The 25,392-nt window shown below is 40.9% G+C and overlaps 3 protein-coding genes across 3 annotated transcripts; 2 read left to right on the top strand and 1 right to left on the bottom strand.

Annotated features, from left to right (window-relative positions):
* Positions 1–522: 522 nt before the first annotated feature.
* dnajb2 (DnaJ heat shock protein family (Hsp40) member B2) lies at positions 523–5,570 on the top strand. Its single transcript, XM_061286611.1, has 11 exons — positions 523–780; positions 2,273–2,369; positions 2,524–2,633; positions 2,727–2,780; positions 2,928–3,041; positions 3,324–3,395; positions 3,475–3,598; positions 3,771–3,841; positions 3,918–4,208; positions 5,126–5,199; positions 5,268–5,570. Exons 2-10 carry the CDS (start codon positions 2,305–2,307, stop codon positions 5,152–5,154), a joined length of 930 nt encoding a protein of 309 aa, XP_061142595.1. The 5' UTR covers positions 523–780; positions 2,273–2,304; the 3' UTR covers positions 5,155–5,199; positions 5,268–5,570.
* A 98-nt stretch (positions 5,571–5,668) lies between these two features.
* Positions 5,669–16,629, bottom strand: ptprna (protein tyrosine phosphatase receptor type Na). The gene is made up of 24 exons (XM_061286612.1): positions 16,344–16,629; positions 14,854–14,904; positions 12,729–12,839; positions 12,556–12,661; positions 12,282–12,408; positions 11,997–12,192; positions 11,784–11,930; positions 11,587–11,715; positions 11,406–11,440; positions 11,005–11,267; positions 10,821–10,907; positions 10,652–10,731; positions 10,443–10,507; positions 9,551–9,760; positions 9,093–9,353; positions 8,874–9,021; positions 8,705–8,778; positions 8,502–8,579; positions 8,301–8,420; positions 8,029–8,195; positions 7,000–7,053; positions 6,793–6,857; positions 6,434–6,507; positions 5,669–6,346 (listed from the first exon to the last, which is right to left on the bottom strand). The coding sequence occupies exons 1-24, from the start codon at positions 16,417–16,419 to the stop codon at positions 6,275–6,277; spliced, it is 2,796 nt and encodes a 931-aa protein (XP_061142596.1). The 5' UTR covers positions 16,420–16,629; the 3' UTR covers positions 5,669–6,274.
* A 4,172-nt stretch (positions 16,630–20,801) lies between these two features.
* Positions 20,802–25,028, top strand: desma (desmin a). The gene is made up of 10 exons (XM_061286609.1): positions 20,802–21,474; positions 21,823–21,883; positions 21,994–22,089; positions 22,620–22,781; positions 22,873–22,998; positions 23,077–23,187; positions 23,358–23,467; positions 23,753–23,805; positions 24,096–24,187; positions 24,573–25,028. The coding sequence occupies exons 1-10, from the start codon at positions 20,903–20,905 to the stop codon at positions 24,612–24,614; spliced, it is 1,425 nt and encodes a 474-aa protein (XP_061142593.1). The 5' UTR covers positions 20,802–20,902; the 3' UTR covers positions 24,615–25,028.
* Positions 25,029–25,392: the final 364 nt, after the last annotated feature.

Below are 25,392 nucleotides of genomic sequence, written 5' to 3'. Positions count from 1 at the left end.
AGTTGTTTTTTTTATTTTGATGTCATTTTCTTTTTATTTTTAACCATTAAAATATGTTCTAATCCCAGCCACGGTTTTATGTTTACCGTGAGGTCAATTTAATTCCACAGGCAGTCGTTAAGAAGACTTGTTGCATTGAGGACAGGTCAAAAGTGGGATATTTTGAGAACTCTGTTGACAGGACCGATTTTGGTTACCAGTTTGTTCGTACTAATACGCAATTACAATTCAGTAATTTATTCATTTCCTTTGTTTTTAATTCACCAGTATTAATATACAGGAATCCCTCGTTTATCTAAAGGGATGTAAACGAACATTTGGAGCGATACTACATTGTCGTAAAGTTTAGAGGGGTGTTTCCTCAATTTGGAAGTTTTATTTTGACTTTTAAATGTTTGATTTTATTTGAAAAAAAAAAAAATCCGCGATGTAGTGAAGCCGCGTTAAACGAAACGAGAAGTAGCGAGGGATCACTGCACGTCGAATGAGATAGCCTTCTTTACGAGTTACATTGAATGCAGCATTTAGGGGCGTGTCAAATGACGTCTTTAAACTCCAGCATGTTCTCGACGCTCTATTTCTTCTCTCAGCTGATTATGACGTAATATGAAACAACAACGAGTGTAACTGGTCTGGAGAACTGCAAGTTTTGTTACCCGTGGAGTGGAGCCCAGAGGCGACGGCTCTCTGCTGCGGCGAGACACACCGGCAAGAAGAGACTGTTGTAGAAACACGGCGATCGCTGTCAACAACCGCCTCATCTTCTGTCAAACTCACAAGGTAGGTCAGGTTACACGCTTAATTTATTATTTGTCCCTCACTCTTGTCCATGTGTGTCCCCAAACACTCACGGGACATCGAAAAGAAGATCTAAGTCTCAACTAGGCAAAATGTACAGGTTGGTTTAACATCGCTGCCTGTGAGTGCGATGCCATTGCTCCCAAAATACACTTCTTGCAGGTCCCAGGGGCCTGACGGCTGCATGCGGGGCTTTTGCATCAATTTGGAAACCCCCCAGCCCCCCCCCCCCGGACACTTGTGGCAAGCCACCAGTAAGATGGCATGACAGCCTGAGGGGGCTAAAATAGTCAAACGATAGCTCAACTTGCAATGTATTCAATGTATTCCAATGATAATTATTAGGGGTGTAAATCGCGGGTTTTGGCACGATACGATATCATATCGATACAAAGAACTACGATACGATATTTGCTGATATCTTAAAGCCTGCTGCGATTCATTCACGATATATCACGATATAGTGCTCTACGATCGTTTTTTTTTTTTAAATAAAAAATATAGAACAATATCCTGATTTATAACAATTCATACGCAAAATCAACAAGGTACTGCAAACTCTTTATTTAGGAAATGACAAGAGTATTGTAGTATACCAAGTGCTTATTTTAACACTGAACTTTGATGTGGTGTTTTTTCTTTAAATGTGCGGCGAGATTTGTGCTCCCTGAATATTTGATCACCGCATGGCAGGATTTACAAACTGCACGTGTCAGGATTTACAAACTGCACGTGTCTTGTCCGTTGAGCCATCTTTTCTTTGGAATCCAAAGTGCTTCCAAAGAATGACTTGAAGCCTAAAGGGGAGGAGATTTCCTCGTCTTTTTGGACACTAGCTATGGCACCAGCCCAGGAGCCGCGTACTAGTTGTCGACTCCCCTTTCACGTGCCTGCTCTGCTCACAACGCAACACGCCGCACACTGCTCCCGGAAAGAGGAAGCAAGCAACAATGAACTGGATTTCAAAATAAAGTCGCGTCTAATGTCCGAAGTCAAACACGGCGATATAAATCGATGTTTACGTTTAGCATCGATGCCAATAAATCGTAGAGCATTATATAGATTAATCGATGTGTATCGATGAATCGTTACACCCCTAATAATTATTTATATTCATATGACTGTAATACAGTGTGTATAGCCACTACGGCGACTAAAAAGCTGAATCGTGATTCCTACATTGCTTGCATGAAAAGATCCATGTAAAGTAGATTCCCCACAAAATGTTTTTTTTTTTTGGAAAAAAATAAACCTACAAAAATTCTTCCACCTTCACTGGAATCTGCTTTTCTCCCTTCCTTTGTCCAATCCCTCTCTCCACCCCTCTGTGTTTATGTCTGCCTTCTTCTTTCCTTCAGTACAAGTGATAAAAATAAACAAGTCAGTTTAAAAATGATTCACCTACTTTTGCCTTCTACATCTCTATTTTATGGATGAAATTTATGTTTGGCCTCTCACATTTCTTTCTTCCCAGGAGAGTGTTGGAGAGTGGTGACAGGAGGCGTCATGGTGGATTACTACAACATTTTGGGAGTATCCAAAACAGCCTCTCAGGATGATATCAAGAAGGCGTGAGTATTGCTCACTCATTGCTCATTATATTTTTTTGTAATTTTCTGAAGCTCGTAATGTTAAGATGTGTAGTATGGTTAAAACATTTAATGCAGGTTTCCTTTGGTGTCAGAATGCCCTCATCTGTTTTTTTATATTTTTCTATGAACTCAGCTACAGGAAACTGGCACTTAAATGGCATCCTGACAAAAATCCAGACAATAAAGAGGAAGCAGAGAAGAAGTTTAAAGAACTCGCCGAGGCATATGAAGTTCTCTCTGACCGTAAGTCTTGTTGACTTGTAATGTCATGTCATCTGTGAGGCGTGATGTACTTGTGCACGTGATCAATAATCTCGCTGATGTTGTTTTGTACAGAGAATAAACGCGGTGCTTACGACAGATATGGAAGTGAAGGATTGAAACACTCAGGTACAGAAAGAAAATCTTGTTGCCTACCTTAGATCTGCTCTCCTTTTCGATTTCCATTTTTTCCCCTATCTCACGGTGCACCTTCCACTTATTTCCCCTCCTGGTCATGTTTTCTATTAAAATGTTAATTACCTCTCTCCCCTCCAGGCTCTTCCTCAAACTTTTCTTCAGATTTCCCAGGATTCGCCTTCACATTCCGCAGTCCAGAGGAGGTTTTCAGGGAGTTTTTTGGTGGCCAGGATCCTTTCGCCAGCTTCTTTGGTAAATAAAATTGCTAATTAAAATAAATGTTTGCTTCCATATTGCCCATAAATGTTTCATTCCAAAAACTACATTAGACTTTTTACATGAAATATAAATGAAGAAAAAACAAAAATCATGAATAATCAGTACAGCATGTATATAAAATATAAACACAAAAAAGATAAGGTATTAAAACATTCTGGATCAATTGTTGATGATTCAAATAACAACAAAATCACCAAACACAATAAACAAACAAAAAACACCACCCTGACAATTTGTCTCTCTACTTTCCATTAGATGACTTATCATTCGGGGGTTCGACCTCTCGCCTGGGGCCTAACCGTTTTTTCTCGTTCCCTTCAGCTGGAGGTAAAGTCATAGTGACTATGCATAAGAATGATCATTTTCTAAAATTCTAATTGAATTCATTAGTGTTTTTCTTCTCCAGGTGAATTTGCATCTTTTCCATCCATGGGTGGTTTTCATGACCTGGGAGGTATGGGAGGTGGCAATTTCAAATCTGTGTCTACTTCTACCCGCATCATAAATGGCAAGCGCACAACCACCAAGAAGTAAGCGCCTTCCTTTGTGACCATTTCAGAATGACACATTTTGCAATCACAGTTGTTTTAAAAAGATGTTCACGGCACAAAAACTTCAAATCCAATTGATATTGTACTTACAATAGTGTGGTCTTTTTTTCCATACACTGAAATCATTTTTTATATACGTTCTCTGTTTTAGGATTAAAGAGAATGGCCAAGAAAGAACAGAGATCGAAGAAGATGGCGTGTTAAAGACTGTGCTGATTAATGGTAAGCTCAATCGTGCACGTTTTGTGCTGAAAATATTCATTGAGTGTACGTAAGATAATTATTTTCTCTCCCTTAGGCGTGCAGGATGAAATGGCTCTGGCACTGGAGCTGAGTCGACGAGAGGGACAGCCTCACCAACCGAATCCCTCAATCGAAAACCGGTTACGTCACGAACCTGGCAGAACTTGGCCCAGCCCGTTTTCGGCAGGCACGCAGCGTTCATTCAGTGCCGCCCCTTTCTACCGTTACGGAGGAGTCGGTGCGAGCGAGCAAGACGAGGACGATGAAGAACTCCAGATGGCGTTGGCGTGCAGCTTGTCAGAAATGGAAGCCCAGCAGAAAGCAGCTGCTCCCGACGTCATATCAGGTGCCGGGGGCGGGGTCAGAGATGTCATTGACACAAGTGCTGATCACAGAGGGAGCACGGTTGTTGAGACACAATATCCAAACACAGACGCTAGCGACAATGTTGTACCGGTCCAAAGCGGGGCTGCGCTTAGAAAGGATTCAGGGTCTGGTGATGTCGCGTCGCAAGAAATTAGTGACAGCGGTATGAAGCAGAAAAAGACAGTGTGTCTGTGCGTCGTGTGTTAATGCGCCTTGGCTTTTCATTGAATTGAATTGCATTTATGCCTGAAGATACTGAGCCCTATAAACATCATCATTCAAAAGTGGACCACAGAACATTCGCTATTAATACACGTCTGGTTTAAACAAGTTGTTGCCATGCACATGTGCTTAGTTTAAGCAGAACACATCCAATAATTTAAATCATGGATGCACACAGCAACCCTATCCTTGCAAATGTGCCAAATGTTCTGGGACAAAAAAACAAACAAACAGCCAAATAGTATATTTGAAAGAGTTCGAAGCCTTATTCCCAAGTTGAGACTTTTGCTCTCAAGTGCTATCAACAAGCAAGAAGTATTTTTTCATTGCTTACTTTATTTATTTAATGCTGCCACATGATCACTACTAAAGAATTTTTGCAACGCACCTCAAGGCATAAAAAGTATTTTTTTTTATATACTATGTCTGCTTTATTGTCATTTATACTTCACATTGTTTAAAACGCAATAACAAATAAAAAGGAGATGGCGCTAGTTGATTTGTTTTGTGTACTAATATTTCGCAGCAGTAATCCAATTCCATATTGAGTATTTGAAACAACAGAAAAGGCATAAACAGAAAAGTGCTGCAAAAAATATCAAGTCAGGTTTTATTGCCTCTTAACACTTATACTATTGGGAAGTTGTTCTTAAAAGTTCTTACTTGCTGTTGCAGACTCAGACTTTAAGGCCTTCACCAGCTAACCCGATTGCCTCAAGCTACGCTGTGACCACGCCCCTCATCTACTGGTAAAGCTCCATCTTATATCTCATTCATTTTAATTTACAAACCACACATTTTATTTCTGCTTTTACAGATTTTACAATGTCTCATGATGCATTTGTCTCCCCTTGCCCAACAAGACCTCTACATGATGAATGACTCTTACATTGAGGTTTGCTTTGTGTGTATGACTGTGAATGAGCATAGCTACTCCACACTGGCCGGAAAAACACTGGAAAATTAATAATCTCTGGATTAATCAATTTTGTTCATGCTACGTTGTCAATACTGGACAATAATGTACAGGATAAAAGATGGAAGAACAATTAACGTAACCATTTGAAATCTTTTAACATACGTATAAGGTAAAGCAAGGAAATAAAGTGTTTCCTTCTGATGTTGAGTGTCTTGGACATACCTCCATGATTGCGCAATGCGTAGGTTTGAGGAAAAAGACCAGAATTGACTCCAGTCCCCCCTGTGAAAATAGAGCCCGCTGTGTACAAAAACACAGTTGTAATCTGTGTTTATTTTTGCTGCATCACATCACAAATTTATTTATTCATTAAGTCAAAAATACATTTTTTATAGATATTTTATCTGCCTGCTACATGAAATAAATACAATCATCGGAGAGAGTTTTACATTAATCACATAGCTTCACGGAAATTAAACAATTTACACCGAAGATGATTGAGAGAAACATGATGGTGTGCACTTTTTTTTTCAAGTACATAAGTAACACATGAATGTAGACAATCGTGAAGGCAAAGCCAAACCTCACGATAAAAAACATCTAAAATTGACACAAGACAGTCGCATACAGTATTCTGGTCCACAGAAATTCAGAATTCAAACAGGCACTGTATTCTTGTCTTCAGACTGCTCATACTTACCATATTCACATATGGTCAAAATAAAAAAACAAACAATTAAAATTAAAACATTTTATAAAATAATTTATTATTAAATTAAATACTTTTAATGATTGAACTTCTTGAGTCCCATGATATGTGACCGTTTCGTCCCGCTGGCCGATGTGGCTCTCTTACAATATTTTTGGGTCTTAGTGTGTGTGTGTGTGTGTGTCGGTGCCGCTGTTCATTGCGGCAAGGCTTTCAAGATGGCATTCACCTCCTCAGCAACAGCTGTCAGTGCAAATTCAAATTGGTCCTGCGTGGGAGAAGCGAGAATAAGAGGAGTGAGTAGAAAAACACTGAACAAATTAGACTCAATTATTTGCAAAAAAAAAATTGGTACCTTGGTTTTGACCAAACCGGGTCTCTGGTCTCTGACGTGTTCCAGTGTGGCAGCAATATCAATCTCCTTGACTCCTAAAGAGAAGATCAGCCAAAATCTTCAAATCCAGAAATTTATTGTGTTTTGAAAAGCGACACAAATTATGGCTGAATTATGAGTTAAGTGAAATTTCAGGAGTGAAAAACAAAATAGTGGCAATTGGCCAATGTCTTTTATTGTGAAATAATTTTCCTCGTGTGACTTCATGACTAAGATTGAGCTGTGTAGTACGTGAAATTTTGTCATTACTCTACCAGCCGCCATTTTAAGCTTCCTCTGATCCGAATATGCGCATGTAGGTGCAAGCAGAGCAAACTCACCTTTGGCCATGCGGTTCAGCACCATGTCAATGAGAATGTAAGTGCCGGTTCTGCCGGTCCCATCGCTGCGGTTGCGGCACAGCAAAAGAAAGGTCAGAGTACGCATAGCAACCACCACCATCAATTTATACTGCATAAATTGATTGGTCGCATCCTGTAATTCTGACATTATATGAGGTCGTGTATTCTTTTTTTTTTTTTTTTTACCTGCAGTGAATAATAATAGGGCAGGAGCGACCTCTGTAGCATTTATTCACCTTCCTGAAAAGTATCAAAGAGAGGAAATAGAAGAAAAATAATAGAGCAAAAGCCAGACACAACAAGAGTGCATTACTGACCTCTTTCACTGGACAAATTGTTATAGAGTGAAGTGTTTTGAGAAGGAGATTTATGACTGCAGCCACAGTTACTCGTGGCTCGTGATTGAATTAAAAGCAATTAGAAAGCAGAGCAACAAGAGGAATGAAATGGATAATGTAGTCAAGGATGACAAGATGAGATTTATGAGGTGGTGGAGGCGATTAAATGGCAGGAAGCCCCGGATTCACTGTCCCTCTTGCAGTAGCCAGTCACACCTGCCAATGCTCATTTTTGTGACTATGCAACTGGAGCCAGAGTACTAGCTGCAAACCGCAAAAATGACACTGGGAGATGTTCGAGTACAAACCTGCACATCTAGAGATGTGCACTGGGGTAGAGGGAGAGAGAGGAGGAGCAGTGAAGAAACACAAAATGGAGGAACGGCAATAAGGATGTCGCTAGGTCAGTGCTTCTCAATTATTTTCTGTTACGCCCCCCCCTAGCAAGAAGAAAACTATTCGCGCCCCCCCTCCCCACCGTGACTATCCTAACTTGTCTTGTAAGTCGTAAAATGTTGCACTGTCGCAAACGTGACAGAAGTAACAATGAGAGCGCCACTGCCCCCTGCTGTAGTAAACGCGCAATTACACTTTATTCTAGTACTGCCAAAAAAAAAGCCTGTTCCCCAGGGTCACACGCGCCCCCCCAGGAATAGCACCGCGCCCCCCTTGGGGGGCGCGCCCCACTATTTGAGAAGCACTGCGCTAGGTTGATGAGTTTTGTGGTAAATATTGATGATACGTGATAGGACACAAGGTAGGAGAAATGTGACGTTAAAGGCAAAAATGGTGATAAATGACGACCCAACAGGAAAATATTTTCTTTCCCAGGTTGTGTAAACACAACGTGCACATTTGTGTCGCCGTGTTTTCACACCTGCGGAAGTCAAGCAGGGGCCGGGTTGAGGTGGGGATTCCGTCCGCCGGCCAGCTCAGCAGGTGAAATTGTGTTAGGGTTCTCGTTTCTTGCGTCTGGACATTCTTCAAGTAGAAGCTACGCACCAGGAAGTCCTTGCACCAGATATGCTCTGACACCAAGTTCACCTAAGAGGAGAAAGAAGGTCATCAAAGTCGATACGTACTAATCTCGCTAAAACTTGTCAGTACCATCATTGGTCACCAGGGGGAGTCAAAACATCTCAACCTTACCTCATAGATATGGTAGAGTGACGAACCCTCATCTGGCCAGTATCTTTCGCTCTGTTTTTGTCCGTCTTCCGCCAGAGCGGACATCATCACGATCACCGTGCAGCCGTTCTCCCAAACCATCTGAAGCGTGGTAAGAACACGCACGTATTGTGTATGGCTCTACACATATCCGATAATGATTAGTGAAATGTATGTGCTCACCTGCCAAAAATCTGCCACTGTGTGAGGCAGAGGTCCCTGAGTGGCGATATAGGCTGGCTGGCGAGGGTCATGATCAAACTATCGGTCCAAATGAAGAAAAGAAGAAAATCGTAAGTCTGACAAGCCAAATTTTAGTTCAGATCTGGTAATGAATTTCTCATTGGGAAATTTGGCTATCGTACATTATGTAAAAATTGACTTACAATGAAGCTGGCATTGATGTAATCTTGTTTTCTCGGGTTCACATCCCTTTTCAGCTTCACTCGTGAGTGATCGTCTGCCGAGAAAAAGGTGAGGCTGATCAAAAATGAAATTTTATGGATAAACCCGATTGGGACACTAAAGGAAGAACAAAACACTACTTGAACTGACATGGGAGCGATTCAGCCTGTCTGTTTTTGGCCATGTTGTTGGGAGTTTGAGCCGCGCCCACTGAACTAGGGTCGGCCTGGTAGGAGCAAAGCGCCTCCCATTCCTTCTGAAGGCGGTCCTTGTTACGAAGGTGGTCCTCCATATAGGCCTGACGGAAAGTTGCAGAACATAAGCACATAGGTTTTCACGGCTATTGCCTGTGATTGCGTGTCCGCCTACCAGAATCATGTGACCGGTGGAGATGTCCATATTTGACTGGGCAGGCTCCTCACTCCAGGATGGAGTGGAGCTGTGGGTGGAGGACGGGCTGTGCTGCGGGCCATCGCTGAATTGGGAGGAAACGCTACTCACACGGGACGTATCCGTTCCCCGTCGCCCGCCGGCGCTGGCTGCTGTACCCGCCACGCCACTGCTCGCAGGGCCCACGCAGTCCTGACGGGACAGAGATGATTTGGATGCCATGTGCTGTCGACATAACTCCTGAATATGCGTTAGAGACAAAGGGAGAAGTGGACCGGTGATTGATAGCCAGCTATGGTTCATTCAGCCACTAGTTTTTTTTCCCACTACTCGTATAAATGAACAGCAGTGGAAATATATTAACGCAAATGACCGAAATCTATGATGCTCCGCACTGAGGAAATGAAGCGAGCGTCTGAAGGTCAACAACGCCTCACCTGATAATCAAAGTGTGTTTCGGCACCTCCCTCTGGCCCCAGACCAAGTTTGCCATTGGCCACTTGGTGAGCATAATGTCTGAGGCAAGCAATGACCACAGCCAGTATCAACACTCCCCCAACCACTGCCATGGAAACCAGTGTGATGACCGTCCCACTGGAGCCCTGGGAAACCCTGGTTACCTGCGGGAGACCCTGTGCATTTGTCCTCTGGAAAAACACACACACATTCTGTTAATGTACAGTACATAATGTACCTGCAGTTTTACAACATCACGACCTCCCACACTGCTGTGTTTGCACACCAACCTGACATTCATATTAAAAAGCCCTTTTGTTTGATAATCCATTATTTAAGAAAAAAAAAATCACTGGTGATGATTCATGCAGGCAGTCAGTGCGGAACGAGGGAATAGGTTAATGACACCTGTTGTCATAGTACCTCGGATCTGGGCGCCGCATTGGGGGAGAGGAAACAAAGCACCATGGCAACAAGTGAAATGGTGCCGTGTGAGCTGTGTTGTCATTCGTTCACTCTGGAACATTCAGTGAGTATGGGGGGAAAAAAATGTACCAGGCAGAAAAATGTATTACCTCTTTTAATTGCATTTAAATGAACTCTAATGAGATCCAATATGTCATCTAAATTCAAAATACCGTAATTTCGGATTATAAATCGCACCGGAGTATAAGTCGCACCAGCCATAAAATGCCCAAAAAAGTGAAAAAAAACCATATATGTAAGTCGCTCCTGAGTATAAGTCGCCCCCCCACCCAAACTATGAAAAAAAACGCGACTTATAGTCAGAAAATTCCGGTACTGTTTTGGTACATAAACCCGAATCTACAGTATTTGTCGAGCGCTGTATGGATGTGCGTGTCTATCCTGTACCTCTCCCACACCAGTCTGTAGAATCTTCAGGCTTGTCTCAGACTCCAAGAAATTCTTTTCCGACACTATAGTAAGAAAACAAAAATGTGAGTCAGTCTTAACTATGAGGGGGAAAAAAAGAAACCTTGGAAAGCTTCACTTTGAATGTGCGTAAACACAACTTGCGTGGGTGCAAAGCTGCATGGGTATGTTTGTTTTCCTAGTCTCACCGGCTTTATCCGCCACCTCTGCAGCTGTCACATTGTGCTCATTCTGGCGAATACGAAATGTCAGTGCCGGTCCCACCACGCTAGTGAGGCAAAACACACATGTGCATATAAACTGTCAAGAGATGTTTGCATGATATATTTGCAAGCAATAAGCAAAATCACATCCTACCTTATATTGATGAAGCTGCTGGTTGTCAGGTGCATTTTCTCAGCCAGTAGCTCCACAAGCTTCACACCATCATATAAACTCAGAGGGCTGGACAAGAGATTCTTTATTATGCTCTTGTTTTTAATCATCATTTAAATATTTTTTTGCCAGCAGAATGAAATGCTTTGGAATATCTTCTTCTGACCTCTGGTTGGTGACAATGTAGCCATACTCCTCTTTGGCCCCCGTAGCCTCAACTTGTGGCATTCCCTCCTTCTCTAAACCTGCTCCTTCTCCAGGAGCAACCAGTGGCATTTGGGAGGCGGACGAAAGGGGGCCTGCGCTCTTCGTCATGGGTGTGGTTACAGCTGACACAGGTTGGGGGCCTTGAGGGGCCTCAGGTGCAACAGGGAAAAAAGCAAGCTTCTCCGGCTTACTGGACATGGTGTCCGTTTTTAATCGCTGCATCTATTTAGAAGAAAGACAAGGGAAGGGTGACTGCCACAAATCAACACAAGGTACATTTTGGGGGGTTGAGACTTTTGCAACTGGACATACTACTTTAGCACATTATTTCCTGTGCTCCAAATTTAGGCAAATCCTTACCTCCTTGAGAGTGACAAGGTCCTTCTCATTTTTATCTGTGTAGAGAAAAAGACACAAAACAAGCTAATCTTATTCAACTCAAATTTCAGGTATTTAGATGACAGGCAAACAGATTAGTTGCTATTTTTTTTTTATTATAAATATTGTCTAATTAGCTCTGGTATTTAGTCCAATGTAATACCTTGTGTCTTGTCTTTGGCTTGCAGCAGTTGCAGTATGAGGGCTAATTTGTAGAGCTGCTCTTGGCTGAGCTCTTTCGGGTCAACTCCGTACTTTTGTAGAACGCCTGACATTTTTTGCAGCAAGCCATCTAACAAAGCTTAAATCAGAATCACAAATATACAAAGCATCTAGACATGCGTTGCTGGTTTTCCTTACCATTATTTCCTGACTGGGTGCTGTAAACCTGAGAGGCCTTATTTTGAAACGGCGTTTGCCTATTTGTAGATCCAAGTCTCTCCAGTGTATAATCTTCTGTATACTCCACTGGTATCTCCATTTGAAAGTCATCATAGTAAGGCAGGCCTGAGAATATGTAATGATATGAAATCATTGTATCGAGATGCGTGACAATATCAGTGATGTCTTTACCCGCAGATGCCAAGGAGGTTGACCCACGGTGGCGATAAGAGGATGGTGCAGAAGCCAAATAGACGGACAGTGCCTCCTGAAGTAGTTGCCTATCTCGCTCTCGCTCTTTCTGATTGGCCTGCAACCATGCGGAAGGGCGGGCGTAGCCTCCTCCTCCTCCAATGAGGGATCTCTCCGCTTCTTCTTGGTGCCTGTGCTGCCATTGGGAGAAATATTTGTTAGCAGGTAGTTCTGGTGTTTTTCATTGTAAAGGATTTTGCAGGCTTTCATGAAAAAAAGTTGAACCTGTTGGTATGTGTAAGGGTTGATGGAGGCTCCCTGCATTTGCGACCGAGGAGGCTCGACAATCATGTAACCTGCATAGTTGCCAGCAGGTGTTGCAGACCCTGGCTTGGAGATCTGCTGCTTGGACCTTGCAACCCCCCAAAACCCCCCAAAAGGATTAGGATGGACACGGAGTGGCGGATTACAGATAAGAGCTGAACTGCAGCAGAGGGAGGATTGAAGGGATTGATCGGACACCTCGGCTTGACTTCTGTTCTGATGGGTGAAAACTTACGGAACATGCGAGGAAGCGTTCGGTTTAGATGATTGGGTGGTGTGAGGAACTCTCTTCAGTTCCTTTGATAGAATATACTGTGTGATGTCATCCTGCCAGGAAAGACCTACATGTGTACACAAAGTAAGTACAGTTTAGCCATAAGAAATTATTATTCAATCGTCCAAATTTACCTTGTAGCATGAGCTGTTTCAGGACTTCTTGCATTCTCTTCAATACAGGAACCGTCACTTGGTACTGGACCCGGTCCTGCTTGGAACTGCGACACTGACCAAACAGCCCATCTGGTAAGCAAAATGTTGTTTTGTATGTATTCATGGAAAATAACCGCCCTCGCCAATCCCTGCTTTCTACTTAACTTGGAGTATGAAATATGCAAAGCTTTCCTGATGCGACCTTTCTATCCAGTGTGGCCACGGTAGCACTTAACAATGACTCATACAACTGAAGTACAGCCCACACATTTTATCCTGATTGCTACAGTAGCGTCAACAATGGCCTTTCACCGTTGTCAATCATTATTTTCAGCATTTTCTTCTTACCTGCGGGCAGCCTTATGGCAACAATATGACCGACGACTGACTTGATCACAAATCTATATGTGATTTACACAGGCATTATTCTTCACATTTGAATCAAAATCCTGTCGAAATATAATATAATATAATATAATATAATATAATATAATATAATATAATATAATATAATATAATATAATATAATATAATATAATATAATATAATATAATATAATATATAATATATAATATATAATATATAATATATAATATATAATATATAATATATAATATATAATATAATATAATATAATATAATATAATATAATATAATATAATATAATATAATATAATATAATATAATATAATATAATATATAATAGAATAGAATAGAATAGAATAGAATAGAATAGAATAGAATAGAATAGAATAGAATAGAATAGAATAGAATATAATATAATATAATATAATATAATATAATATAATATAATATAATATAATATGATAGAATAGAATAGAATAGAATAGAATAGAATAGAATAGAATAGAATAGAATAGAATAGAATAGAATAGAATAGAATAAACTTATTAGCAAATGACAAAAAAAAAAAACTTTCAGACTGTAATATGAGAGACTGACCAAAACAGAGGATATTTTCTGGCGCAGAAATGACTCACTGCAGTCTTTCTGTACGCCCTCTAAATCTGACACAAACCCGCCTGCTATGGTGACACGGTGAATTGTTAAAGTGAGCAGATTAAAGGGGATTAATGTGTTTTTTTTAGCTTCTAATTATGCATCAAAGAGAACAGTCTCGTCCCCCCCCCCCCAACCCTGAACTATACATAAACTGAATGGTTTTGCCTAAATTCTATTTTCTTCGACGTGAGGTTTGGATTTAACCAGTAAATTATAAGTCAATTTGTAATATAAAATAAATAATGCCATGTAATACATTTTGATGGAATATGTGTTAGTTTTTTTATTTGGTCAATTTAAAAATAAAATGTCCAATATGCGTCTTTTTGACACAAATGAAGCCGCACACAATTACAAGGATCAAATTGCTTTGCTACTAACGTTTAGCGTTGCTATTCCGAGGCCACAGATTATCTTCCAGTTAACAAAGCCGTTATTTAAATTGTCTGTAGCCTGTAATATTGGTACTGGAAAACTGCTCTCTTAGTAGTTATTTTCTAATTGGGGGAACAACTACAAACTGGCCATTTTAAAATTATGCTACAATCATTCACTGTTTACATGGATAATAGAATCAATTTGTAGAGTTAAGGTAGATGCCTCTTTAGCCAAATGCGATCTGGCAGCTGCTGATGTTTATTATCTGCTAGTCAATGTGAAACCTGCATTACATCACATTACTCTCTCTCCCTCTCTCTTCCCGGTTGAAAAATACATGTTCTAATTTATTTTCATTCGGGAGCTCATGTGCAGTATTCTGCGCTACTGCGATGCTATGTGCGTAAATGCAATTTTCACAGAGAAGCACGTAAAGCCTGTGTCAGTGACTCATCACTGTATTAGCACAACAACTGTGGGGGTGTCGACCTCAACGTGATGTCAGTGTTGCCATGGAGACAGCAGAGGAGGGAGGTGGGGCTTCGATAAAGCTAATGAAACCAAGATGGGAACGTCACAGTGGGAATCGGACACATAGGGATGGCATAGGGGGGGAAAAAAATCCTTGACTTGATTTGTCTTGATTTTGTTGCTGAGGTCTTTTGTCAATGCAACCACCAGGATATGTGTGTGTGTGTCTTACCATCTGAGCAAAACTGATCCCTGGAGCACAGTTTTCTCTCAAACAGGCAACCTGATGCAAAAAAACAAACAAACAATGGCCACAGGTAAAATGTGTGAATTCAACAAAGCCCGACAGGGTGGTGGTTTTACACGAATGCACCGTGATGGAAACAAAACAATCAATTACGACATTCACCCAAGTGGTTACAATTTACAAATCCGTTTTCAATATCAATTATTCTCACTAGAATCATGGGTATGTTAGAAGTTTACTCATCCAAGTAACAACTGCTGCAGGGGTACTGTAAAACCAATGTCTTTCTTTAAAAAATGGTACAATTATAGAATTTCCACCATTGAATTGTGATTTTTAATTTGTAAATGTTTTCTGTTGTTTCTCATCAGGTTTCAAGGGGATGATATTTTGCTTTTATGTGAATGAGCAGGTGTTTGGTTTGAGATAGGACGCAAATGCTTCAGGTAATGTACTGTTATCGCTGCCTGCCAGCTTGCCTTTTTGATTTGAAGCTTTCTGCTCTCCATTTGTACGTGAGAGACAATCAAAATCACATCAAAGTCAACACTAAGCATGTTTTTGTCAAAAGAAGAATCATGAATGAATTGTAACATTTGAATTCCTGTCATCAGCTTTGATTGACATTGTTGAAAAAAATGTCATTAGAAATTAAGTTAAAAATAATGGCAGCCTCTAAAAAGATGTTGAGCACCTTTCCCATTTAATAAGGGAAGCAGAATATTAGAAACAGCTTTCATTATGATGCAGCACAGTTCCAGAATTCTAATCAAGACTTGTTGACTATAAGCGAATCCTAACATTTTAACCAAATAAATACGGTAAGCCCAACATATGTATACAACTTTTATTATTGAATTTACAATCTTGTCATTTCTACTCAAATTAAATATGAAATCCTGTTCTTATATGAAGATGTATCATTGGTATTTTATTTTTTTGGCCAAATAATTCAATAATAATGTAGGGAAATTATGATATTGACTTGTTTTTTTTACTTGGCTATTTACTCGATGAAGATATGATCTTAAAAATAGAGGGGACCGGATAAAATAAAGAATAGAAGGATAAAAAACAGCTAACGAAAGGTGAACGGAAGCATCCTAAAAAATGTTTAAAAAAAAAAAACATATATGTATAGTTTGACGCCAAAGATGCAATGTGGTAAATGGTAGTAAAGTAGTGGCCATATATGGTTGGCATCTCTATTTGAAAAATACATCAACAGAGAATGCAAATGCACTCCTCATCACGCCTCACTTGGCATTCTGTAGCTAATCATCAGCTCGTGTTACAGATAACAATCTACTGTTTGTTTAGCAAAATAAATCACAGAAGACAGAACCACCATGTCGACGATGCAAGTCGCAGCTCACAGTGAAGATTATAATATTAAAATATAAAAAATAATAATAAATAAATAAATAAATAAATTTGAAAAAAAATATACAGACTTCAAGCATTAATAACCTTACCGTATCTGTCTGACAACCCCGTGCGAATCACGATTGTGAGGAGCAGCACAGCTCGCCATGCCCTCGGATGCTGCATGGTGCGTTCAAGTGTCACGGCAGAACAACAAGAAGAAATCTTTGCAGTTTTTTCTCTTTTAAATCCCCATTGTGTACAAAAAACGGCTGCAGAGCCAGTGTGGATGGCTCACATTTAGAGCACAATCCCCCTTGTGGCCAACAAAAATATCAGGCTAGAAATGTCTATATATTTTTTAAATATCTATATACGACTGGTGGCTAAAGGCAGACTGAGCGACTGGCTGGATGCAAAAAGTACATTTTTCTCCCGTTGAGGAGGAGGAAAGTGATGATGCTGAGAAGGGGCGGGGCCAGCAGCATCATTGCGGAAACAACGTAAAACCAAATGAAGGAAGCTGCAGGTGCGTCATCTCAGGCTAAAATAGCAAGGGGAGACGTGGACCCAATCTACACGGCAACACAGTCTTGGAGACATTTTTTTTTTATATGACACAAAGTAGATAATTAACCTGTAAGTAAACCAATGCGTGGCAATCAGTTCTTCAACTTCCAGTTTTTGTGCACGTGTAATTGAGTATTTTTCCTGATGACTACTTTTACGCCTTACCTTTTAAAACAAAAAGGCCTACTTGCATATTGTACTCCTTATTTGTTCAAAATATACTTTTTTTCCAAGAATGTAAAGAAATAATTAGAGAGAGATAAAGGTTCTGTCTACTGTTAAATTTTAGAATGAAACAATGTCTGTCTGGTAAGAATAGGAGACTACAATTACTCCAGGGTCATAAAAATTGCACAACAGACAGCAATCTACAATTTCAAATTGTAGGGTCTCACTGACAGCATCCATTTAGACTTCTTTTTTTCCCCCCAATATTCTGTTGCTTTGTCTAAAGGTGCTGACATCTTATAAAGGCCTCAGTGCTGAGATCTGCAGTATGACATTGCTAATTTAAAATGTAAACGTCCCTCATATTTTATGCTCAATATCACCTTTGGGGTTACAACCCACCTAGTTTTTGTAGCTCAGTTCTTCTCTTACCCTCTTCTACCCTCTAGTGGTAAAGTGGGATCCAACTACAATATGTTTTAACTATAGCTGCTTAAATATGAGGCCAAAAATGCATATTAAAACTTGACATAATGTTAATAATCCCTTAAAACACATTATGTACACTTATTAGGGTGATAGAAGGTTTCTGGATGGCAGGGATTGACAATGTGGTTGTCAGGCAGGGCACACAATAAAACAATAATACGTGCACCCCACACAAATCTTGCTTCTTATATTAGAGTGATTACAATCTGAAAACCCATCATTACATTTTATTTTTAGAACCCTATAAAACCAACAAAAGCCTGCCATTTGAAATGCCAAATTCCTGGCTTTGAGCTTGCTATTCACACATTTGTCCTATTCTAGGGTTGCTGGAGGCGGTGTGCAACAAATGTCCCATATTACCATATGGCTTGATGGAATTGCAAGAGGAATTTACAAATGAAACAAGTATGTGACAAATGTGAAAATGGGTGTGCTAAGCTGTGCACATGCTTTTTTAAATATATTACAGACTGACTATTGCCCTATCAGTTTTACTGTGCATTGAGATGTTGCAATGAGACTGCAATCTACCAGGATGTGCTTTTTTAAGCCGGTGTGGCTCATGAATTACCGGGTTTGTTTTAAAGTCCACCGCTGGCTTTTTTTGTCACACTGAGTTGCCAACGTCCCCGTGATAGACTGAAACAGATTTGGAAACGCTTTGGATGTTACACGTTTGTATGCAATCACCAACACACACACGCAGGCATACCGTCATGCCTTTAAACTCATTCTGTCGTCCTCGTCGCTCTTGTTTGGCAGCTCAACATGTTGGCATGTGTGTATATGTGTTTGTTTGGTTGCTAGGTAACAGGCATCCCACATTTATAACGGGTTACACCAGCTGAGCGCCATCATCCATCTGCGCTATCGGGGTCCCTTTTAAACATGTAATTTTTACCATCAGACTCTCCAGCTCAGTAGCAGCATGTGACACATTGTTTAATCACTAAAAGATAATGAGATGGTGAGCCTTTTTTTTTTTTTTCTCAAACGTGCGGCCCGCGGGCAATTTACAGCCCGCATAATGATATTATGTGGTCCACTACTTGACACTAATGTTCAATGTTACTGTGGCCCCGCATCTTTTTTGCCATGTCGATGCCCTGGTCATTTTGTGTGTGTGTGTTGTTCTTTTTATATAATGTTAATTTAGATTAACAAGATATGTTCGTTTCATAACTGGCGTGCTCAGTTTGGAGGTTTGACAGGGAAGGAGTTTGGCTCCCATGTACTGTTATAATTCTCTGACTTGTTTGGGACATGTTTAGCCGTGATTAGATCCGGGAGCTAATTTAAGTTTGTTTTCTGGCTGCAGGTCCCAATGCTTCATCTCTGTATCTGATCTCGTTAGTCAGCTCAGAGGTTAGTCATTTTGTGTTCCGCGCTGGTGACTCAACTGTAATTCTGTGTCTAAGAAAATTGATGCGAGATGGCTCCCGCTATCATGTCATCAGACATTGCAGTCAATTCTCTTTATTTCCTATTGGATCATTTTCCTTTTATAGCAATGTAATGAGGACACCATGCATCACCCCTGGAATATGAACACAGTGAGGGAGTAATTAGCATTCAACTTTTTTTTTCTATTAGCACTGCCATGAAACCCAATTAAAGCACAGAATATTTGATGATTACAATATGGATCAATACATTTGCTGTAGTAGTATCAAATTGTGGTGGTCAATCACTTTTATTGGCATTCAATCATCTGCAACTTTTGACATCAGTTGTAAGGGTATCAGAAAAAATAATAATCATTTTCTTCATTTGTATCAAGCGTTTTGGTACCTGTCATTTCAAATGATCCTTTGGACGTGTGGGCTGGACGAACAGGAATGCTAAAAATAGTGTGACACCACCGGCAGCTGACACATGTGCCTCGTGAAAGACGACTACTGGCAAGGCCACATATACAAGGACCCTTTGAACCATTGGATCCCCCCACCCCTACATCCACATGTAGTAGTCGTGCTCGGATGCTTGCACGGACTCTATAGGTGCATAATCAGTGCTTGCGTCACTTGTGATTGATTCCCCCCAAGTGTTCATTTCCTCTTTGTGTCTAAGGTATTGACTCTGGAGAAAGCCAGAGAGAGGTTTGCTTTTGTTTATTATTGATCACATTGCCTCTTTCCAGCAATGTCTATCGACCTACTGTACATTATCACAATAATTTTCTTTTCATGAGGTAGCCAACACGGTTCTATAGAGTGAAACTCTCTCTGTTGCTTTCACCTCCAGTGGTTAAAACATCTTGTGGAAAGATCAGCTCTTCGTATAATTACAGGCAAGTAACAAGACCTTGTTTTATGACAAAAAAAAATCTTGTAATAATAATAATATTGTGTTTATTTTAAAAATCATCAATTAGTTTGTTCCCGGGAGGTCAATGCTTACTAATTCTTGTTTGTACTTGGATTTACTTTTAGAAATTCTTTTAGAATAAAGTGACACACAAATAGCATCGTACTTCTGTTGTGTGACAGAGTGGAGATCCCCTATGGCAAAATTATGTGACCTTCTTGGCAGTAACTCATACTACTCCTTACAAAACTGAAGGAGGGCAATGCATGACCCAGCTATAAGTATAGCTACTGACTGGGTGGCAACTCACACTGTGTTTATAGAATTGTTTTGATATTATAAAAAAAAAAAAAATAGTAGTAATCTTTAGGAATTGGCTTTCAGATTGTCCCAACTCATTATTTGGTGCTATTGTAAAAATAGATAAATAGAGTTTTCATGTTCGCCTTTTGATGTCTTTACTTACTCGATACAGTGTTTAAGAACTATCCAACTCACCATTTTGGGTTGTTGAAATGACCGCATGCAAATGAAACACTCATTTATATTCAGAATCCATCTGTCATGCACGCACGCACGCACACGCATAACCAAAACCAGTTGAAACCAGACTCGCTGGACAGCTGAATAGGCGTCTGGCAATAGGAGGCTAATGGGGGTTAGGAGGGACGGAAAGCACTGCAACAGCTGAGTGGCTGCAGAGGGGCGAGGAAATGTCCAGCAAAGGCCTTTGGAATATGTATGTAAGCAGTCGGAAATCTCTACAAAATCCTCCAAAATGTATTTAGCGACATGATATGAGCGAATACCTGGAGATGACGCAGTGCAGGTATGCCTAATGTTATGACTAGTGAGTGTAAGTGCTGTCAAAATTATTATGGTAAAAGTTATGAAAAAGTGATTAAAAAAAAAAATGAAGGCAAGGTGGAGTCAGGTGGTAGAAAGACAAAAGAGGTAATGGGCGGACATTGAGGCGGTGTCGTGGTGACGGTGGGTGTGGCAAAGCTACAAATAGCCACGCATGCTGCAGGGGGGTTCTTCACTTGGTTCCTGTCCCATTCACCCAGCAGCTCAGTTGGGTCTTAGCTTCTCGAGCAACTTCACCAACATCAAATACGTCAAACCAGCAGCCATGAGCAAGTCCTACTCATCTTCCGCCCAGTCGGCCTCTTCGTACCGTCGCACCTTTGGTACTGGTGTCGGTTCATCTCCGATGTCTTCCCTCTTCTCCACTCATGGAGGAGGAGGTCGCAACTCCTCGAGCCATAGTACTCGAGTGTATGAAGTCAAAAGTGGTGGTCCGTCGTATTCCAGCTTCAGGGCGTCCTCCGGGGGCGCCGGCCTCGGCCTGGGCTCCTCCACAGCCATGCGCACCTACGGCGAGAAACTTGACTTCAACCTGGCCGATGCCATGAACCAAGACTTCCTCAACACAAGGACCAACGAGAAGGCCGAGCTTCAGCATCTCAACGACCGCTTCGCCAGCTACATTGAGAAGGTTCGTTTCCTGGAGCAGCAGAACGCTGCTCTGACGGTGGAGATCGAGAAGCTCAAGGGCCGCGAGGGACCCGGGCGTGTGGCTGAGATGTACGAAGATGAAATGAGGGAGCTGAGGAGGCAAATTGAAGCTTTGTCCAACCAGCGTGCCCGTGTGGAGGTGGAAAGAGATAACCTGGCTGATGACTTTCAAAAACTGAAACTCAGGTAGGTGAGCGGGTGGTTGAGGGCAGTGATGGAAAGCTGAGGCTTCAAATTTGTTTCATGAACCAGTTGATATATTTTTTTACTCTTCTAGATCACATTGTAGGTTTAAGAAATGGCAAGTCAGTGTGAACAGTAAGTGCCATCTCGAGAAGTCAAATAATACAACTGGTTCATGAAGCAAATTTGAAGCTTCATTTTCCCATCACTGAAAACACCTTGATTTGTGTTCTGTAATTTTTCTTCCACCCAGTGTCCAATGTGACAGTTGTGTGATAAACCTGGTGTCAAAATGCAGGTTTTTTTTTTTTTTTTTAATACAAGTTTCATTGTTTCCTTTCTTCATTGCAGACTACAGGAGGAGGTTCACCAAAAGGAAGAAGCCGAGAATAATCTGTCTGCCTTCAGAGCTGTACGTCAACCCCCCCAGTTCATTAACGCCACTGCAATGTCCCCCACTAACTCAATTTAATCTTCCTATAGACAGACTATATATCTGCTCTTCCTTTTTTTTTTTTCTAGGATGTGGACAGTGCCACTCTGGCCCGGTTGGACCTGGAGAGGCGTATCGAGAGTCTGCAAGAAGAGATTGCCTTCCTCAAGAAGATCCATGAGGAGGTTTGTTGAGCAGTCAGTTAAATATATCTTTTGTAGCTGTTGACCAATGTCCAAAATACTGTAAATAGACTCAATCGGATGCTGGCACATTGAAAAGTTCAGGGGCTGGAAAATTTACACATGGGATATTTATGACACATTTCGCAGTAACTCATATTCATTGAACTCCATGATTAGGATCTGTTTGAAGAAGCATATGGTGAAGTGCAGTTTTTTTACACCTCAACTTTAACCTTTGGGAAATTCTCAACTGTGGCCTGCTTGAAGAAAGCTTGTCAGCTGTTGTCTATATCAAGAACAAAAAAGAAGAGTATGCATGTGAACAGATGCGAAGCTATTTTGGTTGGTCCACAGGGCAGCTGAAAGCAACCAAGCCTTATGAGTTCAAATGTAACAGTTGTGCCTAATTCAATGAGCCTAATATAGTTGCCTGTTCTCTGCTAATATTGTACGTGCCATAAATAATACAATGAACTTTTTACTTAACATCTACGATTTCCATGTGTGTTGAAAATACATTTTTCCTCCAGGAAATCCGTGAGCTCCAGAGCCATATTCAGGACACTCAGGTGCAGATCCAGATGGACATGTCCAAACCTGACCTGACCGCCGCTTTGAGGGACATCCGCATGCAATACGAGGCGATCGCTGCCAAGAACATCTCAGAGGCCGAGGACTGGTACAAATCTAAGGTAGGACGCGACATTCACAAACCAAATCTTGTTATGTAGATAAACGTTGGTCTGGTATTCTATCGCTCAAACGTCAACCTTGTTTCCTAAGGTCACAGATCTGAACCAGGCTGTGAATAAGAACAATGATGCCCTGCGCTCTGCCAAACAAGAGAGCATGGAGTTCCGACACCAGATCCAGTCCTATACTTGTGAGATTGACTCACTCAAGGGCACCGTGAGTATCAAACACATATGAAACATTTTTTCTTTTTGCTCGACTTCTCCACTTCCTCACATCTCTGTTATTCCATAGAACGAGTCTCTGCTGCGTCAGATGAGAGAGATTGAAGACCGCATGGGTCGTGAGGCTTCCGGTTACCAGGATACCATCGCACGTCTGGAGGAGGACATTGCTAAAATGAAGGTCAGTATTTTATATTCCATCTGTCACTTAAATAGAACAGCATCCGTCTGATGCATACATGGGAAATCGAGCGCACTTGATCCTTGTCACAGACGCGTTTATTTGCAATCGTGGCAGTGCTTGAATGTTTGGAGAAGGGTGTTTATTTGACGACAGCATTTGCTTTCCAGGATGATATGGCCCGTCACCTGAGGGAATACCAAGACCTGCTGAATGTCAAAATGGCTCTGGATATTGAGATTGCCACCTACCGCAAGCTGCTGGAGGGAGAAGAGACCAGGTGCGCTATTCTTATATAAACTTGTGTATAACCCCCACAAGACTTGCTGCTAACATATATTTTGCCCATCTATCAATTATGTCATTGATCAGAGCCACAAAATAAAGAAAACTTTTAATTTATTTATTTATTTATTTATTATTACCCTATGCATTTGAATGGGCATCAATAAAACACACATTTTGGCTATTTATGGATCAGCTTGCAAACAGCCAAATTAACTGTATAGGAATTAAACAAATTGCTGTATATTATATTATATCTTTGTGTTTTCTTATTTTCTAGGATCACCACCACAATGCCTCTCCAAACTGCCTATTCCGCCATTGGATTTAGAGGTCGGTGAAACTGTGCGGTCTTTACACAAACATGCCCATAAGATAAGCATTCGAAATTGTGGAGGAAGGGCCAAAAGACCAAGTATAACCCCTTACCAAACACGGGGGGTTGCTATTTTCAGCATATTACATAACTCCAGTGACCCATACTCACCACTGTGTGGGGATTTATGACATCTAAGCAACCCTTGAGGCTCGCTGGTTCAACCAACTGGTGTGTGGGCTGAGCCGAGAGTCATAAGTGTCATTAGAATTAAAATGAGGCTATGTTTGTGTATGTCTCATTCCAGAGACCAGTCCCGAGTCTCAGTCGCAGCGTTCCTCCGAGATGCACTCAAAGAAGACAGTTCTCATCAAGACCATCGAGACCCGTGATGGAGAGGTTGGCGCAAGCACACACAAACACCCATTAGAAGTCACTTGGAAATAAACCAGTGACATCTTTTTTTTTCCATATCCAGATGTAATGAAAATATTTTTAATTCATTGGGGGTGCTAAGTTGATCATGTACCATTTTCTAACTTTTTTCTACTATTTTCTAACTTCTCACAAGACAAGTCTGCTAGTAAAAAAAAAAGAAAAAAAGAAAGATTATATGAATAAACCTGCAGTCATGCCAAACTTTTTGTCACATTCCCACATGACTGACAAGACACTTAACTGTGGATGGAAAATATTCTCCAGCATTATCTACAACATACTTTGATCCTTAATGTTGCACAGATTCTTAACCAGCAGTCAAACTATTTTTTAATATCTCTCTTAGGTTGTCAGCGAGTCCACACAGCACCAGCAGGACATCATGTGAAAGGGAGATGATGACATCAAAATCTATTACAATAAGCTGCAAAAATGAATAAAAATTTAAAAATATAGGCAACTTCCCACTATTGCGTATTTATGCCAAACCTCGCAAGCCACAAGGCATCAAAGCGGGTCAGAGCGAATTGTGACGGCACATTTTCCACGTTTTGTCTGTGTTGATATGCATTTGTGCGATTGAATCGAGAATGGCTTGTGTTGGTGTTAGCGGCCGGAGCAAAAAATGGGAAGATGGTGGTAAAATATGTCAAGAAGCATCTCTTGAAAAAAGGAACTAAGTCATGTGTGACATTATGATCTTGGCCTTGTGCCGAGAGCGTGCGATTGTGTGTGCATGGGCAACCATGTCAAGCTGCTTCACTCTGACTCAAATAGCACAATAAAAGACATTTGTTACTTGTTCAAAGTTTTTTTTTTTTTTTGGTCAGGCTATCACCAACTTTGAGATTCTTGTTGCCTGTGCGCACTCAATTTATCATCTGGAACAATTGCTTTGACACCAAGCCTACCGTTTTGCTGTGCACATTCAATTGATTCTGAGAAAACAAGATGATCAGAAACAGCCTGTGTGAACAATAGCTTGTTAATGGGCTGGGCTCGGCTTGAGCCAGATCCACAATGCAGCATGTGTCTGAAGTCATTGGACTGAAAATGATAGCGGAGAAAAGAAGCCGTGGAGGGGTAGAAAAATCTAGAATGCAGCAAAATGGAAAAGCTGAGAGCAGCACAGACCACGAGAGTTGGTAAGTAATATGGCATCCCTA

Source organism: Syngnathus typhle, linkage group LG9 (genome assembly GCF_033458585.1).
Source record: "Syngnathus typhle isolate RoL2023-S1 ecotype Sweden linkage group LG9, RoL_Styp_1.0, whole genome shotgun sequence".
Taxonomy (NCBI): Eukaryota; Metazoa; Chordata; class Actinopteri; order Syngnathiformes; family Syngnathidae; genus Syngnathus; species Syngnathus typhle.
This window is presented reverse-complemented; position numbering and strand designations above follow the sequence as displayed.

Coding starts and splice junctions, on each gene's coding strand:
- dnajb2 (XM_061286611.1), top strand. CDS start 2,305: ATGGTGGATTACTACAACATTTTGGGAGTATCCAAAACAGCCTCTCAG. Junction 2,370..2,523: donor CAGGATGATATCAAGAAGGC/GTGAGTATTGCT, acceptor CTATGAACTCAG/CTACAGGAAACTGGCACTTA. Junction 4,209..5,125: donor TGCTCCCGACGTCATATCAG/GTGCCGGGGGCG, acceptor TTGCTGTTGCAG/ACTCAGACTTTAAGGCCTTC.
- ptprna (XM_061286612.1), bottom strand. CDS start 16,419: ATGCAGCATCCGAGGGCATGGCGAGCTGTGCTGCTCCTCACAATCGTG. Junction 12,193..12,281: donor ACCCTTACACATACCAACAG/GTTCAACTTTTT, acceptor TCCCAATGGCAG/CACAGGCACCAAGAAGAAGC. Junction 9,022..9,092: donor CCACCGGTCACATGATTCTG/GTAGGCGGACAC, acceptor ACTTTCCGTCAG/GCCTATATGGAGGACCACCT.
- desma (XM_061286609.1), top strand. CDS start 20,903: ATGAGCAAGTCCTACTCATCTTCCGCCCAGTCGGCCTCTTCGTACCGT. Junction 21,884..21,993: donor ATCTGTCTGCCTTCAGAGCT/GTACGTCAACCC, acceptor TTTTTTTTCTAG/GATGTGGACAGTGCCACTCT. Junction 24,188..24,572: donor TCGAGACCCGTGATGGAGAG/GTTGGCGCAAGC, acceptor TATCTCTCTTAG/GTTGTCAGCGAGTCCACACA.